Source organism: Artibeus jamaicensis, unplaced genomic scaffold, assembly GCF_021234435.1.
Source record: "Artibeus jamaicensis isolate MK-2021 breed Jamaican fruit bat unplaced genomic scaffold, CSHL_Jam_final contig_464, whole genome shotgun sequence".
NCBI lineage: Eukaryota > Metazoa > Chordata > Mammalia > Chiroptera > Phyllostomidae > Artibeus > Artibeus jamaicensis.
Window position 1 is genome coordinate 13167751 of NW_026521842.1, and position 18192 is coordinate 13185942.

Genomic DNA, 18192 nt, shown 5'->3' on the forward strand with positions numbered 1-18192 from the left:
GCAGTGTGCAGCGGCAGTCCCTGCCTCCTGGCTCTCTGAGGAGAAGGGGGCGTACACAGGGGCAGCAAGCTCGCCCCTCCCTGCTGCTCTCTCACACAAATGAGGGGCCTCACACCGTGGAGCAGCAGAGTCCACAGAGGAAAAAAAGGCTTGGGGACATGGATGAAGAATAAACCTGCCAAAGAAGGGAAACTTTGGCTCTGTGGGATCCTAAGTGCCTCCAATCTGTGGAACTCAACAGGGCCCCCCATCATCGCCCACCATCCTCATGGGCCATCAACTCAGAGCAAAACCTCCGGCAATTCGGCTCAGCCCTGTACTCAGCACGGCTGCTGGCCTCTGCCTCAACCCCACTCACGTCCCAGGGAGAGTGGGGAGTTGTCCCACAACCAAAGGAGACAGAATGGCTAGTGATGAGGGTTTGCCAGTCTCCCCTGCCCATGGAGAAGGAAGGGGCCCTCTGGGAGCTGGGATGTGGCTGCGTGGCCCTGCCGTCCTCTCGTACCTTTTGTGATAAATGCACAGGCAGGGCAGCCTGGCTATCGTGTCCCCCTGAAGCAGCTCCTCCAGGCAGATCACACACTCACCCGCGTCTTTAGTCAGCACGTCATCTGCAAAGGGGGCACAGGGGAGAGGGTCCGTCAGCAGTAGACAGGTGGCACAAAGCAAGCACGGGTCTGGAACTGGCTGGGACTGCCTGGGTCACTCAAAGTGTGCAGGGCACTGTCAGGGACACAGAAGCCCAAGATGGAGCTGAACCCGAAGGCCCTCACTGCAGGCACAAGACATGCATATCACACTGACAATTATGCAAAGACAAAAGGGAGTTAATCACTAATAAGTCACCCAGGGCAAAGTTAGAGGGCTTGCGGAGGGACAGATGTGTAGCAGAGGCAGCAGGAGACAAACCGTTTTCCGAAGAGACTCTCCCCTTGCACACACACAGACCAAGTACGCTGATTTCTGGTTTGGAAACACATGGTGACAGCGAGAGTAGACCCGCAGTACAAGGTAAGAATGAATGGAAGGAACAGGTGCTCTCGCAAACACTTGCACACGCATGTCAACAGCAGCACTATTCACAATAGCCAAAAGGGGAAACAAATGTCCACCAACTAATGAATTGATAAACAAAAGTGGTCCCCTGGCTGGTGGCTCAGTCGATTGAGTGCCAGTAACTGGTTCGATTCCCAGTTAGGGCACATGCCTGGGTTGCAGGCCAGGTCCTCAGTGGGGGGCGCATGAGAGGTAACCATACATTGATATTGCTCTCCCTCTTTCTCCCTCCCTTCCTCTCTGCCTAAAAATTAAATGAATGAATAAATGAATGAATGATCTTTTTAAAAACAGTATGCCCATGCGAGGGAATATTACTCAACCATGAAAAGGAACAAAGAACCAACATATGCTACAGTAAGAAGGAACCTCAAAAACATTACGCTAGGTGAAAGAAGCTGAACACAAAAGACCACCTATTATAATGATTCCATGACCAGAAATGTCTAAAATAGGCAAATGCATAGAGATAAAGTGTAGATCAGGGCCGCGGGCAGGAGGGAGCGAGGAGTGACTATTCAATGGTAAGAGGTTTTCTTTTTAAATAATATATTTTATTGATTATGCCATTACAGTTTTCCCATTTTCCCCCTTCATTCCCCTCCACCCTGCACACCCCTCCCACCCACATTCCCCCTTCAGTTCATGTCCATGTGTCATAAGTTCTTTAGCTTCTACATTTCCCACACTACTCTTGCCCTCCACGTCTATGCTACTTATTCTCTGTACCTTCTCCCCCACTCTTCCTCCCACTCCCCTGTTGCTAACCCTTCATATAATCTCCATTTCTGTGGCTCTGCACCTGATCTAGCTGTCCACTTAGTTTGCTTTTGTTTTAGGTGTGGTTGTTAATAACTGTGAGTTTGCTGTCCTTTCACTGTTCATATTTCTTATCTTCTTTTTCTTAGATAAGTCCCTTTAACATTTCATATAATAAGGGCTTGGTGACGATGAACTTGAATTTGACCTTATCTGAGAAGTACTTTCAAATTTATCTGCCCTTCCATTCTAAATGAAAGTTTTGCTGGATAGAACAATCTTGGTTGTAGGTCTTTGGATTTCATGACTTGGAATACTTCTTTCCAGCCCCTTCTTGCCTGTAAGGTCTCTTTGGAGAAATCAGCTGACAGTCTGATGGGAACTCCTTTGCAGGTGACTGTGCCCTTATCTCTTGCTGCTTCTAGGATTCTCTCCATTTTAATCTTGGCTAAGGTAATGATGATGTGCCTTGGTGTGTTCCTTCTTGGGTCCAACTTCTTTGGGACTCTCTGAGCTTCCTGGATTTCCTGGAAGCTATTTCCTTTGCCAGATTGGGGAAGTTCTCCTTTATTATTTGTTCAAATAAGTTTCCCACTTGTTGCTGTTCCTCTTCCCCTTCTGGTACCCCTATAATTCGGATGTTGGAACGTTTAAAGATGTCCTGGAGGTTCCTAAGCCTCTCCTCATATTTTTGAATTCTTGCTTCTTCATTCTTTTCTGTTTGGTTGTTTATATTCTTCCTTCTGGTCCACTCCATTGATCTGAGTCTCAGTTTCCTTCCCATCACTATTGGTTCCCTGTGCGTTTTCCTTAGTGTGACCCTCATTTTTTCATCTAATTTGCGACCCAAATCAACCAGTTCTGTGAGCATCCTGGTGATCACAGTGCTTTGAACTGTATATTTGATAGATTGGCCATCTCTTGGTCACTTAAAACTACTGGCTCTGGGGCTTTGATTTATTCTTCCACTGAGCCTTTTTTTTTTCCTTCCTTTTTTGGTCTGGTTCTGCCAGTTAGGTAAGTGAGGGGTGGAGCCCTAGGTGTTCACCAGGACGGGGCAATTCAGTCACTGGGTTGTAACACTGTATGTGGGAGCGGGGTCAGAGGGGAAACAATGGTGCTTGCTCCACTCTCTCTTGGATTTCAGTCCCCTCTGCTGCTTCCCACAAGCAAACTGGGCCCTTCTGGTGCTGGTTCCTGGGTGGGTGAGCTTGTGTACATTCTAGGACCCTGTGGGTCTCTCCCATGAACTCTCCTGTGGGGCTGGGAGCAACTCCCTACACCTCAACCCCCACCAGTGTTTTCGATCAGTGCTTTTAGGCTTTATTTCCCACCACTGGGGCCCTGGGTTGCGTGGTCTGTCTTGCTGCCCGTTTTCGCCTGGTTTATCTGCGTGCAAATGTGTGTCTGTGGTCAGCCAGTGGCCTTGCGTGCCTACTGGATCTGCTGGTTTCCTCCCTGTGCCTGGGGTCTGCCAGCCATTGCCTTTTCCTGCCGGACCCCTCTCCACTGGCCTGGATGAATTGTCGTCGGACTTCCATACAGTTCAATTTTCTGTCTGTTTTGGTTGCGTTTTTGTTACTAAAACTTTGTTGTCTTTAAACTTGGTTGTGCAAGGAGGCACAATGTTTCCACCTATACCTCCATCTTGGCCGGAAGTCCAGAGTTTTTTCTTTTTGTGTTAAGAACACCTGATATGAGATCTGCTTTCTTAACAAATTCTTAAGTTCACAGTACAGTCTTAATTAACTACAGGCACGATGTTGTACAACACCTCTAGAACTTACTCATCTTGCGTAACCGACACTTTATACCTGCTGAGGAGCAACTCCCATTTCCCTCTCCCCTCAGCCTCCATCCACCATCATGCTGCCCCTCATTCTACGGGGTCGACTATCTCAACTACCACATATGAGTAAAATCATGTGAGAAGCTTTTTTTTGGGGCGATGAAAATGTTTGTAACTAGATAGACATGGTAGTTGTATGACACTGTGAATGTTATAAATGCTACTAAATTGTAAAACTCAATTAAAAAAAAAAAAAAAAAGAAAAAGAGGCCTCCCACCCTCACACCAAAAAGAATGAATGGGAGGAAGCTGCTGCACACCATGGGCCCCAGCAAAGTCGTGACCAGAAAAGCCAAGCAGAGCAGGAAGGACACCACGGCTAAGTCAGCAGTCCTTCACTACATTTCTGTGACATTCTGGGCCCTGGTGACTCAGTGAATAAACCACCAACTCAGGATGCAAGAAGCTCACAGTCTAGCAGGAGAGGCTGAACAAGAAAATGAAACTGAACGGAACAGGAATTTCTAGGAAGTCTTATACTGTGTATAGGCTCAGCTATGAGAGGTACGAAAGATGCCTAGTCAGGACGGGGACTGTTCAGGGAAGGATATACCAGGCAAAGGGAACCATTCTGTGCACCTGGGAACAGCAGGAGATTTGCAGATGTCTAGGGCCGTGGGGGCTGGGAGCCTGAGACCAAACCCAAGTCCTTGGGTTTTAGCTGGTTCACTGACAGGCCCCAGAGACCCACTCTGATCACACCAGGTCCCCAGAAACTGCTGGGGCGGGGGCTGGAAGAGCCCATGGACGGGAGCCCATTCTGGAGGCCAGCACATTAATGCAGGGCAGGTGAGCTCCGGCCTGCACTGGCAATGGGGGAAGGGAGGGAGGGAGGGTGCGCTTAGGAGGGCAGCTGGGCAAATGACAGGCACTTGTCACCAAGAGAGGAAATGCAGGAGGAGGAAGAGAAGCAAGGGAAGGAAACGATGACTTCAGAGCTGGGTGGGAGGCGCCGGTCGGGCATCTCCACTGGGACTCGCTAATGGAAGTTTCTAGGAGTCTGTTCAAGTCTCCATCTGGGGTTTAGAAGAGAGATGTAGGTGACAGGTCATAGATGTGACATAAAGCAATCGTCTGGGAAGAAAGTTTAGTCTGAAATACAAAGGAGGCAGAATACGAACCTTAATTAATATCTAAAAGGCCAGTGAAGAGGTGAAGTTAAGCTAAGGTTACCCACAAGGTCTCAAAGCCACAGGAGAAAAAACAAGAGAGCAGGGTTAAGGATGGGAAGAAAGGAAAGCTTGAAACAGGATCAGTTCTCCACAACTAAGACTGTAACTGTTCGTGAACGCTGTCCATGAAACACACTAAGATTTTGTGCATGTGAGTTCACGTGAGCCTCACGACCTTAGGCGCTCGGCAGGGCACAGGGCAATGTTTCTACTTTATCAACGAAGATGCAGAAACCAGACACCTTGCCTAAGGCAGAGGGCTCAGGAACCCTGTGCAGGCCCGGGGCCCTCTAACTGATGTCCTCTGGGGCTATTTCTCTGCGCCCTCTGATTACCTGGGTGGAGAGAGAAACATTTGGGGCCAATAAAATGAGGATTCTTCGTGGCCTAGAAGACTATGGTGACTCAAAGCCCCTCACCAGGAACTCCGAGGAAAAAGCCCAAGATAAAGCGGATTCAGTACGTCAGTTCCCACGCACATGAGTCACCCACACGGAGACCGGAGAGAAGTCACTCTCAGCTTCTTGGTCACCGGACAATCTGTGGTCATTTGCGGTCTGTTAACCCAAATGACCCAAAGGAGCCTGAGGCCCCTGGGATGGGGCCTGGAACCCAACCACAGAGGGAGGCCGGCAGTGCTCGCACCGAGTGCAGCGCCAGGTGGGAGGCAGGAACTTGCCTGAGTGGGTCGAGTAGAGCTGCCCATCCCTGGGGCCCTGGAAATCAGCAGCCCCCAGACATCTCTGGGAGCCTGGCAGGGCAGAGGAAACAGCTGATGCCTGGCCGTCAGCCAGTTCCTACAGGAGTCCCACACTCTCAGGTGGGACCTGCTGTGGGAGGGCCTCGGGGCACAAAGCCAAGGCTGCTGGGCCTGTCACGGGTTGAGGCCACTTTGCAGACGGACTCAGTCTCTCAGCACCCCTAGGTCCCCAGAGGAGGGGGCTCCACCAGTGCTCGTTGATGAGAACACAGGAACAAAGCGGTGCTTTCTGCCGCCCAGACCCCTTCCGAGCATCCCGATGTCCTCAGGGAGGCCTATGTGCCCAGCTAAGGGGGCGTCTGGAAGTGTTTTGCCAGGTTGGGCTGATATAAAATGGTGCCAATGCCTGTTCCTCCAACCAGACCAGAAAACCAAACCAGAGTGGCGGGCAAAGTTCTCTAGACCAAAATTGGGACCCCCCCCCAGAGATGCTGGTGGCAAGGAGAGGGTACATTTCTGCCAGCAGCCAGGAGGGAAGGCTGACAGCGTGCAGCTCACAACCAGTAGCTAAGCGTGGGACTGTACATACTACATTTCCCTTGTGCCTGATGGCAGCAAAACCCTCCCTGGTAGGAAGGGAGGTGGGGGCCAGAGGGAAAACCCCCAGCAGATGACTTGGGAGACACAGACTCCACTCCCTTGGCCTCATTTCCAGCCCAGATGCAGAGGAGCCTGGTCGTGCTGAGGTACTGGCCTGGTCTACAGGAAGGCAGGAGAGGGCAGTGCCCCAAACACCAGGACTTGCCAGCTCCATTCCCGCAAAATCCCTAGGCAAAGGGGGATTTCTGTAAGCAGAGAGTTTCCCTACCCAGCACTCCAGGATAGTGAGGTGTGACTCAATTGCTTTGGCTTGGTGAGTGGCTGCTCTGATGACGGCCCAGAGGAGTGAGCCAGTAAAACTCAGGCCCAGAGGGCTGCAATTACAGAGGCCCCCCATAGCTACCCCATTCCGCCCTCTCCTTCAGCCTCCTTCCCTCCCATCCACTCCTCATTCACCCAGCAGCCTGGCCTGCCAATCAGCAGCTGCTGGGAGTGCCCTCCTCCCCTCCCTCCTATAGGAGGGACACCAGGACAGACACCTCTGCAGCCAGACTCCGCAGTTGCTACAGTGTCTAACAACAGTTCCTGGCTCCTCCAGAGCCAAGAAAAGGCATTTCCACCCCAAATACAGGGTCGTAGTAGACACAGGCCAAATAAACACCAGTTCCCCACATCTGCTAGCTCGGCTGCGGGTAAACCAGCAGCAGGCATTCTTGCTTTTAGGGGAACCACGTTCCCCATCCTTTAAACCTTGTGCAACATTCAGCATTTCAAGAGCCTTGAAGTTGGGGACAATGACCTCTGGCAGACAGGAGGGGAGGGCAGTAAGCACCTTGAAGAAGCAGGGCCTGGGGTCTGTGCCTCCAGAGAAAGCTGAGAAGAGAGAATCTTCTGAAGCCGCCCTGAGCACCACCAGGCTCTCCTAACACGATAGGAAAGGAGCCTGCCCACACGGGGATTTCCCAGGGTCAGAGGCTCTGACTGGTCCGGGGACCTGGGCTCCCTATGCTTTCAGGGGCAGTCGGTCATTTGTTAGGCCCTTCCCCTCCCCTATATTCGCCTCTTCTGTTCACAGCAAAATCAGGTCCCCTATCTCGAGGCTCACTCTGCCAGCTGAGCAACTTGTTGGTCAAAATTTGAGTGCATATTCTTGAGTTCCCCAGTCTCAGAACCACAAACAGATGTTGGAAAGGGAGGAAAATTAGAAGGCCCATTTGAGCTGACCACATTTACCCACAAAAATGGGTCCCTCCAACTCCCTCCGTATCCCCTAGGAGTCTGGGCTCCAGAGCCCTGCTGGTAGAGGACAGGAGGGATGTGACACCCAGTGCTCTAGGGTCTGGCACCCCCCCCCCCCGCCAGGGTTCACACCTGTCCCAGGAGCACAGGCTACTGGTCCGCACACTTCTCTCACGCTCTGGACAAACCAGTTGAACCAGTCTTGCCTTCCCTAAGTGTCTCAGTGTGTGTGTGGTTTGTTTCTTTTAAAGCTGGCAGACGGCTACTGGAGGCCTTCCAACCCAGGCTGAGGCCAACCCTTATAATAAGAAAAATACTACTTTCTATCCTGTCTCATTCAGGAGGTTTCTACTTCTTTTCCTTTGGTGGTTAACTAAATTTCATCTTACATAACCACCGTAGGTTCTCTAAAAAATCCCCCAACTGGTGCCAGCAATTACAGAAAGTGTGTGTGTGTGTGTGTGTGTGAGTGTGAATCTCCAGGGGGGTAACCAGGAGTTCTAGGGAACCTTCCTAAGAAACCAGCACTTCTTTTCCCACCTGCCGGGAAAGCCTCGTCCTGCCCCTTCCAGAAAGATTCTAAGAGCTCTATATTTCACAGACTCTTTTCCTTCACAATTTTTTTCTTAAACTACAAAAGATAAAGTGAAGCAAGGAGGTTGGGATGATAAGAAATCGTGGGTGAAGTATGTTACTGACAAAACGGAAATGAGCACCGAGAGGTGCTGACAAGGGGCTCTGGCCCTCGGCCCCTGAACGGCCTGTGCTTCACCCGAGCAGGTGCAGGACCCAGGCCGGCCCTGAAGACTTCGCCACACACAAGCCCCAGTGGCTGCCGCCTTCTCACCCGGAAGGTCTGGGAGTCTCCAGAAAAGAAAGCGGTGTGAGGAGTCCAGCTGCAGGCCTCCTTTTCGCATTAACTGTACGCAAAGGGGCCAGACCACTGTTTCTGAAGCACCTCCGCCACCTTCTGACAAATCCCACAGACAGGACCCAGGCAGCATGCTCTCTTTTTGCTTTTGGTGGCAAAGGAGATCCTTGGGTTTAGTCTCTAGTTCACACACACACACACACACACACACACACACACACACACACCCTAAGGAGGTGGCTTTTCACAGAGTAAAAAAATGGGACCAGAATGAGAATAGGCACAATAATGTCTCAGGATGCCTGGCCAACCTCCTTGTCCTCTAAGGGGACTCTCCCTCTGAGTGCAGGTGACCTGTGCTCAGCCTGGGCCGCCAAGCCTGCTCTCCTAGGAGGTGACAGTAAAAGGAAAGGAGGACCCTCCCCCATGGGCGTGGGCAGGCGGAGACCTGTGGGCGGCGCCAGGCAGCTCTCTGGGACAGAGCCTGAGCCCCTCCCCATTCCCTGGACGGGGCCAGTGGGGACTCTGTTCTCAGGAGGCCTCAAGGGCACTTTGTCCTCCACAGCTGCCCTTGCAAAGTCCTCCCTGATGACACCGAGAGCCCAGGCCTCTTGGGTGAGCCCACTCTGAGGCTGTTTTGTGTTCCGATGACATAGGCAGTGTCTACAGAGATCTCACTCCGCAGCCCCTGGGACAAAAAGCGGTCTTCATGAGGGTGCTGCACACCGTGGGAAAGCAGCGGACCAGTTTATGAGGCCGTGGTTGGGGAGAAGACTCCTCTCTGTCCGCGGTCCCAGGCAGAGACAAGGAGCGGAACAAAGACAGGCTGGAGCAGTCTCCAACGGACGCACACTGACTAGGCTACCAGGAAGTCCAGCTCGCTCACGACAACAGATTCGGACAGGGAGAGGCTGTCCCCAGGGGAGAAGAGGGCCTCCCAGACATCAAGAGGCCACGAAGGGAGAGATACGCTGGGGCTGGAGGCAGGGCCGCAGTCCTCCCTTCGGCGGGCACTCCCCGCTGAGCGAAGGCTACCAGACCGCGTGCAGCTGAGACGGGAGGTGACCAGCCCACCGACACGCACCCAGAGTCTTTTGGCTGAGCAAGTAAACAAGAGATGAGACAACAGTAGGATGTGTTTTCAGGAGAAGCGAGTGGATCAGAGTTGCCAGGTCCGTTTCGCAGGAAAAATCTGGCCTCCCCAGGCCTCCCCAGGCTAATGCCGGGTGTGGGGAGGAGCACATGGAGGTCTGACGGGGGAGGAGCCTGTAAAAAGCCACCCAGGAAACTTTCACCATCAGGATGGGGGCCGAGCAGCCCAGGCTCACCTCCCATCCAGGCCTCAGACTCTCTGAGACATCACAGAACTTGCTTCCTAAGCACTGCTGTGACGTTAATCCCAGAAGGTGGGACCAGCGCCAGGGTCGGGCGCACCCTGTTAGATCGAGTGCCTGTTCTTGTAGAAGACACAGCTCTCTGATGGACGTGGTTTGGAGACCAGACTGAGCACGTAAGAACAGAAAACCCGGCTGCTGCCAGCAGCACAGGGCACGCAGCACTGGAGAGGAGCCAATCCGCTCTGCAAAAGGCCGAGGACGGTCTCGCCTCTTTCAGGGCCACTGCGGCTTCCCAAGCACCAACCATGCACCAGGCTCTGTGCAGAAGGGCTGTACATGTAACATTTATCTTACTTTATTATGACAAAAACCCTATGAACAGATACCAATACCCCCATTTTGTAGACCAGAAAACCAAGGCTCTGCTAACTAAGCAACTTGTCTAGGAGAACAGTCAGTAAGTGCAAGAGGCAGGCTTCAAACTCAGATCTGCCAGGCTCCAAATCCTTACCCATGTGCAACACACAGATGTGGACACTCCTACTGTCCAGAGGTGCCACCTTACAGGGACTCGGGCTTCGCGGAATCCCTGGCCTGCTTCCCCGCTCCCTGTGTACTCAGTGCTCAGCTTGGTGATTTCGCTCCCTGAAGGGTGTCCACATACTGCACCCAGCCTGCTGCGGAGTCAGGGCTTACGCACTCCTTGCGACCACTGACACAAACTCCCTGTCCCCCAGGGAGAGGTGGCACACCCTCTGCTGTCAGGTGTGAGAATGGGCAGGAGCTGTGACACCCAGTCAGGGGTCCGAGGAACCAAGGGGTTGGACGAAAGGGCAGATGGACTGAGTGACCCAAGAGACTTCCTGGTACCTTGGACCTGGCCCCTGGGGCCTTCCTTTCTTGCCCCATTACTCTCCCTCTCCAACTGGTGTAGCAAGACTTCCTGAGTAGTCGGGTCTCCTGTCACCACTAAGGAACTCCTGCCGGAAGGCGGGTGCAAACACTGCCCAGGGCCACGTGAGGGTGGGAAGACCCTCACTCAGAGGCTCCCGGCCAAGCCCTTACCGTTGTAGGAGAGGCGAGGTTTGCTCAGACACATTATAAAGTGCATTTCCATCTCATCGGAAGCCACAGACTTGGAGCAAATGGGGCACTTGAAACCTGAAAAAGAGGAAAACAGGATGAAATGTCCTCTCCAAACCAAGCATGCTCATTACAAATGTGGACACTCTTAAATGACTACAGCCACACGGGCCAGAGTCGACACAGAGAATTCACACCTAGATACATCCTAGACTTGATTTCTCCTTCATCAAGTCACCCCAAATTTTGTCCTTTTATTACAGCTCCCAACTCCCATTTTTTCCCTAGTGCTCTCCCAGCCCCTCGTGAAGTTTATCAGAAGTCGCTGACAGCTGACTGGAGTTCTATTTTCTTCTGGGTCCTTTCCCAAGGAGGGCACTGGGAGTAGGCAGGCATTGAACGCAGGCCACTGAATAATCTGAACAGCAGAGCGTCGGACACCCTTCCGCTCTCGGCCTTCAGACCACTTGGCGGGGCGTCCCGCGGGAGCAAGCCCTGCTGTCATCAGCGCTGCCATCCCTCACTCGGAGCACCTTCGCCTCCCCCTGTGGCCAAGGCAGCTGTCTTCGGATGGTGTGCGAGCAGTGGGGTGGCCCACCAGAATGTTCCCAAATGCCACGCGTGCCTTGGCCATATGCCACTGAGGGTAACAGCTGTGTCACAACACCAGGCGAACACGGGGTTCCATTTCCGAGTGGGACTGCTTACTTGGCCAAGGGGTTTCATCGGATCCTATCAGTGTGGGAGATTTCATTGCGGACTCATCTGAGCTGAACTCCACGGAGCAAACACGTCCCTTGATTTATTTTTGATAAATAATTTGTAAAGATAAGCAGATAAACTATTTCCAATTTCCACTATTTCACTCTTATTGAAATTATTTTCAAATGGATTCTTTCCCATTCTCCCAAAAAGATCTGATTCTGTTAAAGAGTTACTGTTGTGAAAATCTGGCTCTTCCGTTAATTTTTAGCCAAAGTATTCCACGCGCAGTTTCTTTGGATGCTGGTGACACGTATGAGCAATTTCTTATGAAACAGACACAAGGCTGAGGGTATGCACTGACTGCTCGCTGCTCCAGGGCAGAGCACTCCTCCTCTGCACCAGGGTCTTCCCTCTCCCTGCGGCCTGGCCTGGCGCGTGCTGCGCCGGAAGCCCTGGGCACTGACGGTGGGCACTGTGGAGACAGAAAGCCAGCTCACTCCCACATTCCATGCAGGTCACAAGCACTTTGCTTAAAGTCTTCTCCTAACCCTCTTCTCTTCAGTGACAACTCTGTGAACTATAGGACCAAACAGAAAGTCCATGGTCTGGTTTAACACGGACAGACTGGGCTTTGGAATCTGTGGCGTAGACTCGTACCCCTGACACCTTCCTCAAAGATCGTTAGCAACTAAGCATCTCAGCTGAAAAGTCCGAGAAGCGCTATCAACCTGAGGGCTCTGGCCAAGCTTTGAGAAAGTGCTGGGTTTTCTGATCTCTGTGTGGGTACGAATCCATTAATAACAAAAAGAAGTCTTTTTGTTATTAGAAGTCTTTTTCAGAAGACTGAAAAGAAACACAGTGGGAAGGACCCCTGCCCAGTTTCCTGGCAAAATTGGACCTCAGATGTGCCAGGCTGGATTCTTTCCTAATCCAGTTTGGAAATCTACAGGTGTGGTGGACAGGTGAGTAATAAACCTGAGTCTTGCAGAAGGAGGGTGTCCTCACATCCAACCTCATGCCTGTGCCCTGCAAATAAACCTATACTTATATGAAATACCTTCCACAGAATGACCAGCCATTACAAGATTGTCTCATTTTCTTCGGAGATTGGCTCACCTTTTTTTCTGACTAAAAATATCATAGTTTTGCAACAGTTTAAGTGACTACAGGACGCTTCCACTTAAAACTTGCTAAGTCAGCACTGTCTGCCCGGCTGAGTCACAGGGAGGTGTTAGAGTGATTTGTTACTAATAAAAAAGCCTTCCACCTCCCACTTTCCTCACTTTCCTGGTAACTTACACAGATTCGTGGTTATCAGTGTAGGAGCCTCGGCAAATTCCTGCATCCCAACCTGATTCCCTGGGTGAAGGAGAGGGGGCGAGTTACAGCTATGGTGCTGGGAAGTAAGCCACCCAACCAGATCTAAAAGGGAAAGTCACTGTACATTTATGTCTTAGAAGAAAACAAGTTGAGACTCAAAGGTCCCTCACTGCACAGATAAAAAGAGAACCAGTGAGGCCATTGGGTCAAACTGAGGGAATGGGGCTGAGACCAGAATCATATTTTTCAGCTCCCAATCTGAAGTCCTTTCCATCAGAGGACAGTTGTTCACAAGTGTGATACTACGATTCATAATCAGAAATATATACTTGCTCTTTGTCCCACTTCTGACCCAGAGCTTCTAAAACTCTTGGAATTTCCTAACATCCTGAGATGAATAACATTTGGATTTTTGTCATCGGTTCCTGAAATAGCTCCAGAGCCATAGGTGACGTCATAAACAAGCCTTTTTCAATCACCCCAGAGTTTATATGAATGAAGCGACTTTTGGGAAGTCTCTCAGTAAACTAAGGATAGGGGCTGGCTGCCAGGGGATCCCACTGCGGATCAGAGATTGGGACGTCGAGTTCCACCCCGCCCCCAACCACTAGGGAGGGAAGAGGGGCTGGAGACTGAACTCAACCACCAATCGCCAATGATTGAAGCATGGCTGTGTAATGAAGGCTCCGTAGAAATCGGAAGGGACGGGGTTCAGACAGTTCTCCAGGCTGGTCAACATGGAGAGATTCGGGGAGAGTGGTACCCCTGGGCCCTTTCCCCACACCCAGCCCTGTGCATCTCTCCCACCTGGCTAGTCCTACCCCTTTATCATAAACTGGTAGCCCAGCAGTGAAATGTTTCTCTGAGATCTGTAAGCTGCTCTAATAAATTCAGTGAAAGTGAGGAGGGGATGGTGGGAACCTCTGGTTAACAAGCAGTTGGTTGGAAGCACAGGTGACAAGGTGGACTTGTGGCTGCCATCTGAAGTGGTGGAAGGCAGTCTTGCAGGGCTGAGCCCTTGACCTGTGGGACGTGATGCTATCTCCAGGCAGGCAGTTTCAGAACTGAGTTAACTGCTAGGTGGTGCTGGGAAAACACAGCTCAGAACAGGATTTTAGGAAGAGGAGGTTCTGGAGGGAGTGCCACTGTAGCAGGAAGAGATCGCGACCTGACCTCTGGATTGGGGGGAGGGATATGGCTCAAGACAGAACTCAAGGTCTATTATGTAAGTGGGGAACGACAAGACATCCTGGGTTTTCTGGCCCAAAGACCTCGGCAATGATCTACCCTCCGGGACCTCAGTTTCCTCATTTGAAAAATAGTCACTTACTTTATTCCTGCCAGAAGCAAATGAGATAAGAAACATGAAAGCACGCTAAAAAGCAGCTAATCGAATGGATGTGGAACCCCCATCATCACACATGGGAGCACCTGACAAGGAGGAAGGAACAGCAGGGCTGGAGGAAGGCCCTGGCACTGAGAGGGTGGGGGTGATGGAGCACCGGGCACACAGGCCACCACCACGCACACTGTGCTAGGGGCCCACTGTGTTGAGTGCCGGACTGCAAACCAAAAGGTTGCTAGTTCAATTCTCCGTCAGGGCACGTGCCTGGGTTGAGGGCCAGGTTCCTGGTTGGGGGCGTGTGAGCAGCAACTGATGATATCTCCCTCATGAATTGATGCTTCTCTCCCTCTCTTTCTCCCTTCCTTCCCCTCTCTCTAAAAATAAATAAAATCTTTGAAAGACAAAAGAAAAAGTGTGCTGGGAGTAGGCAGTGGCTATCCTTTCCAGTCCTACCTCTGTTTCCTTTGAACTTCCAGAACACCTTGTATGGCCCTTTCCACGCAGCCAATGTGGAACCGTGGTCACTGTTTAACCTCTACGGCACCCACTGATGACAGCAGGGCATGTTTATTGAGCCACTACTATGGGCAGCCACTGGGCAGTACATGTTTTCTCATTTACACAGTATGACGGGGATACTAAGGGTAACTTTATTTTGCAGAAGAGGACTCAAGGTATGTCACCTGCCCAAGGCAAACAGCCACAGAGCCACAGCTGACACGCAGCACCCAGGAAGTCTGGCCGCCCAGTGCGTACCTCGCACACCAAGCTGTGAGACCAGCGGACGAGAAGATACACAGCAGAAACCACCTGAACGTGAGAGACACGAGGGTGACGAAACACTAGTCTCAAACCTCCCATGTTGCCCTGACGTCTCCTGACGTACCCTGACCCTGGGTCATTCCATAAACTGAAACGATGAATAATTTTGTCCTGGGGATTCCGTTAGTACTGAAGGATGGAGTCCTGCTTTTCACTCGGCACATGAGACCACAACACTGCTTGTAAGATGCTGAGTTTGGAAATCACTTTTTAAATGGAAATTTAAAGGCAAAAGTTAAGGAAATGGAAAACTGTGGTGAGCTAAGGGGGAAAAACTGATGTCTTTCCCACATTCTTTCCTGAAAGGTCAGCTGGCAACCACGATGGGTCCTACCACTCGCCTGCCCCAGTCTTCCCTTGTATTGGACAGTCCCGGGTCAGCACCAACAACCCCGCAGAATGGCAAATACTGTGATCTTTAGGAGCTATCCAAAGGTTAGGATATTTAGGAAATTGATACCATTTTAGGGAAAAAGTCCAAATCAAATTAAATCAGCCCTGCAAACAATGATAAACCAAAGGTCTGCAACATCATCCAAATGACATGATTATATTACATTTCACGAGACCCTCAGCAACACCGAGGGAGAATGTATGAGACACCCGATTTTCCTGAGAAAGTGATAGGCGGAGTCTCTAGGACACCCCGTAACGGCATCTGAGACCAGACCCTGCCTGTCGCCCTGGAAGCCAGGTGAACAGACAGTAAGAAAGTACACCCAGTTACCTTCCTCTCTTTCTTCACTATTTTCCATGCAGGAAGTGGAGGGAGTGAACCAAAAGCCTAGCTCAAGGTTATACAGCTAGAAGAGCCAAGGACAGCTTGATCGGCCAGAACCCAGCTGCTTCTTGTCTTTCAACTGTGTTCTGGCCAAGTGGAGAATCCTCGGCTGGACCAGAGACCAGGGAACAGAGCTCCCGAGAGACAAGCCTGCACTTGCCACGCAGTGCAGTCTTGACCTATCTTTACTGCCAGGTCAAAGGGTAAGTCCCCTGGTGGGTAAAACCAACAGTGACCCCAGGAACCCGCACAGGGTCATGTGCATGAAGCACCTTCCTGGGCCGGGCTGACTGAGCCCCTTGGACTTCACAGAGGCCCTTCTATCCGACAGGTAACAGGAAGCACAGGAGCAAGTGGCTCAAGTTACAACACGCCCAATACTCTTCAACATTTATCTTGTGAAATAAATTAAAGTTTTTGTGCTCTGGGGACCATACACTTCTCATTTTGCAAAACTGCAACCTTGTCCTTTAAGACCTGATTTCTCGGGACCTGTGCTCAGCATGTTGCCCCAGTTCCCTCCCTGACCCTCCCTTCTATGCTGATGCGCTATTTTAACGCTGCCCCAGTTCTGCCTGTCTCTGGGATCACCTAAACCGAGAAGAATCAAAAGAAGCAACCAGGGAAAATGAAGCCATGACATCCAGACAGGCCCTCCTGTCCCGGGGAGGTGGGGTGCCCGTGGACTCCTCCCACCTAGGGGCTCAGAGACCGCTACCCCCAGCACTGGGTCCCTGCTGTCCAGTGCCTGATTTCCGGCCTGGATCTTTCCCTCTCACATCCTGGTGGTGCTTAATGTCTGTAAAATGAGACACGACTAAATCACCTGATTTGGTGGGATTTATTATACACATTAGAGCTAGAAGTAACTCAGGACGACTTTTTTTTTACTACAGAGATACGATCCCAAGAGAAGAGGCTAAAGGAATCACATTCTCCTCCCCTACCCCTTCCTCCCTAAGATATAACCGGGAACCACTGCAGCCTGAGGCGTGGGCTAGTCTCTCCTGGGTAATATTCTGGACTAGGGAAAGGCCCAGGAGTTCTGACTTCTGCTTTCCTGGACTCGGCCTCCAGACTTCTGTTCTAGGGCCTGGGGCTCACCTGTTTCCCAGGAACCAAGAACACGCTCATAAGCAGACATTAGAAGTAAGCCACACTGGCGATTAAAAGCAATTTACTATATTAGTGTGTGTGTGTGTGTGTGTGTGTGTGTGTGTGTGTGAGAGAGAGAGAGAGAGAGAGAGAGGGAGGGAGAGGAGAACACCCCCTCAAAAAACAGGAATCATCTTCTGGAGGGCAGGCCCCTTGTAGTACTGGCTTCCCCTGCTAGGTGAGTGTTCTAGGAACCCATCTGTATCAGTGCACCAGCAGGCGTTGTTGTGATAGGCTAGGTTCAGCTTCAGTAATTTTCCCTGAAGACCCTTTCAGCGTGTTTGCCCAGGTCATGATGGGTGATTTACAAGTGAACACCCACACCACACTGAGTGTTCAGCAGGTTTTGACCAAAAATGGCATGACCTCCATGCCCTGTCCTTTCTGTTCACCTGATCTCACCACAGGCAAGGTTTTTTTTGTTGTTGTTGTTTCCTTGGATGAAAAAAGTCCTCAAAGGGAAACATTTTGCTGATGTGGAAGAGGTGAAACAAAAAACGGCAGAAGCACTAAGAGGCATCAACATCAGTGAGTTCAAAAACTGTTCTGACCAGTGGGAAAAACGTCTCAGTAGGTGTATTGCATCGAATGGAGAGTACTCTGAAGGCGCCTGAAGTTTAAACATGTAAGAATACATAATCTTTTATAAACAAATTCCAGTTTGAGGGTTCCCCTCACACGTGGGTATTTTTCTTAACCTATCTACTGTGAGTGAACTTGATGCATCGACTTGACTGGGCCACGGGGTGCGCAGATATTTGACTGAACATTATTCCTGGGTGTGTTTTGTGGGTGTTGCTGTAGGAGATTAATATGTGAATTGGTAGACTGTGTAAAGCAGATTGGGGAGGGCACAGAGTGGGGAAGCGTCATCCAATCTGTTGAAGACTTGAATAGAATAAAAAGGAGGAACAGAGATTTGGGGCTCTGTGCCCACTTGCGCTGGGTCACTGGTCTTCTCCAGCCCTTGGACTGGCACTTACACCATCAACTCTCCTGGTTCTCAAGCTTCAGACTTGGACTCAAACTAAAGGCAATGGGCCGTCCTGGGTTTTCCAGCAGATTACGGGACTTCTCGGCTTCCTTGACTGCACAAGCCAATTCCTTATAATAAATAATCTCTCTCTCTCTCTCCACACACACAAACACACCACAATTTTGTTTCTCTTGAGAACCCTAATATATCTGTTTATTAAAATGCCAAATAATAAGAATTTAAGACAGCATTAAATGTTGGTGAAAATGTGGAGCGACTGAAACTTTCATTTTTTTTTGGAGGGAGTAAAAAATGGTACAATCGCTTTGGGAAAAGATCTAGTAATTTCTTATAAAATGAAACATACATCCAGCCTAACCCAAGCAGTTCCTCATCTAAATATTTACCCCAAAGAAATGAAA

At 50.7% G+C, this 18192-nt stretch overlaps 1 protein-coding gene across 2 annotated transcripts in view; it reads right to left on the reverse strand.

The window, feature by feature from the left end:
• The window catches only part of ZNRF1 (zinc and ring finger 1), an 88044-nt gene that overhangs the window by 3294 nt on the left and 66558 nt on the right, over positions 1-18192 (reverse strand). For both annotated transcript variants that reach the window (XM_037144764.2, XM_037144765.2), the window contains exons 2-3: positions 10649-10744; positions 506-611 (exon numbers count right to left, since the gene is read on the reverse strand). In XM_037144764.2, the coding sequence (XP_037000659.1) occupies positions 506-611; positions 10649-10744 (202 nt within the window). The remainder of the gene's footprint in view (positions 1-505; positions 612-10648; positions 10745-18192) is intronic.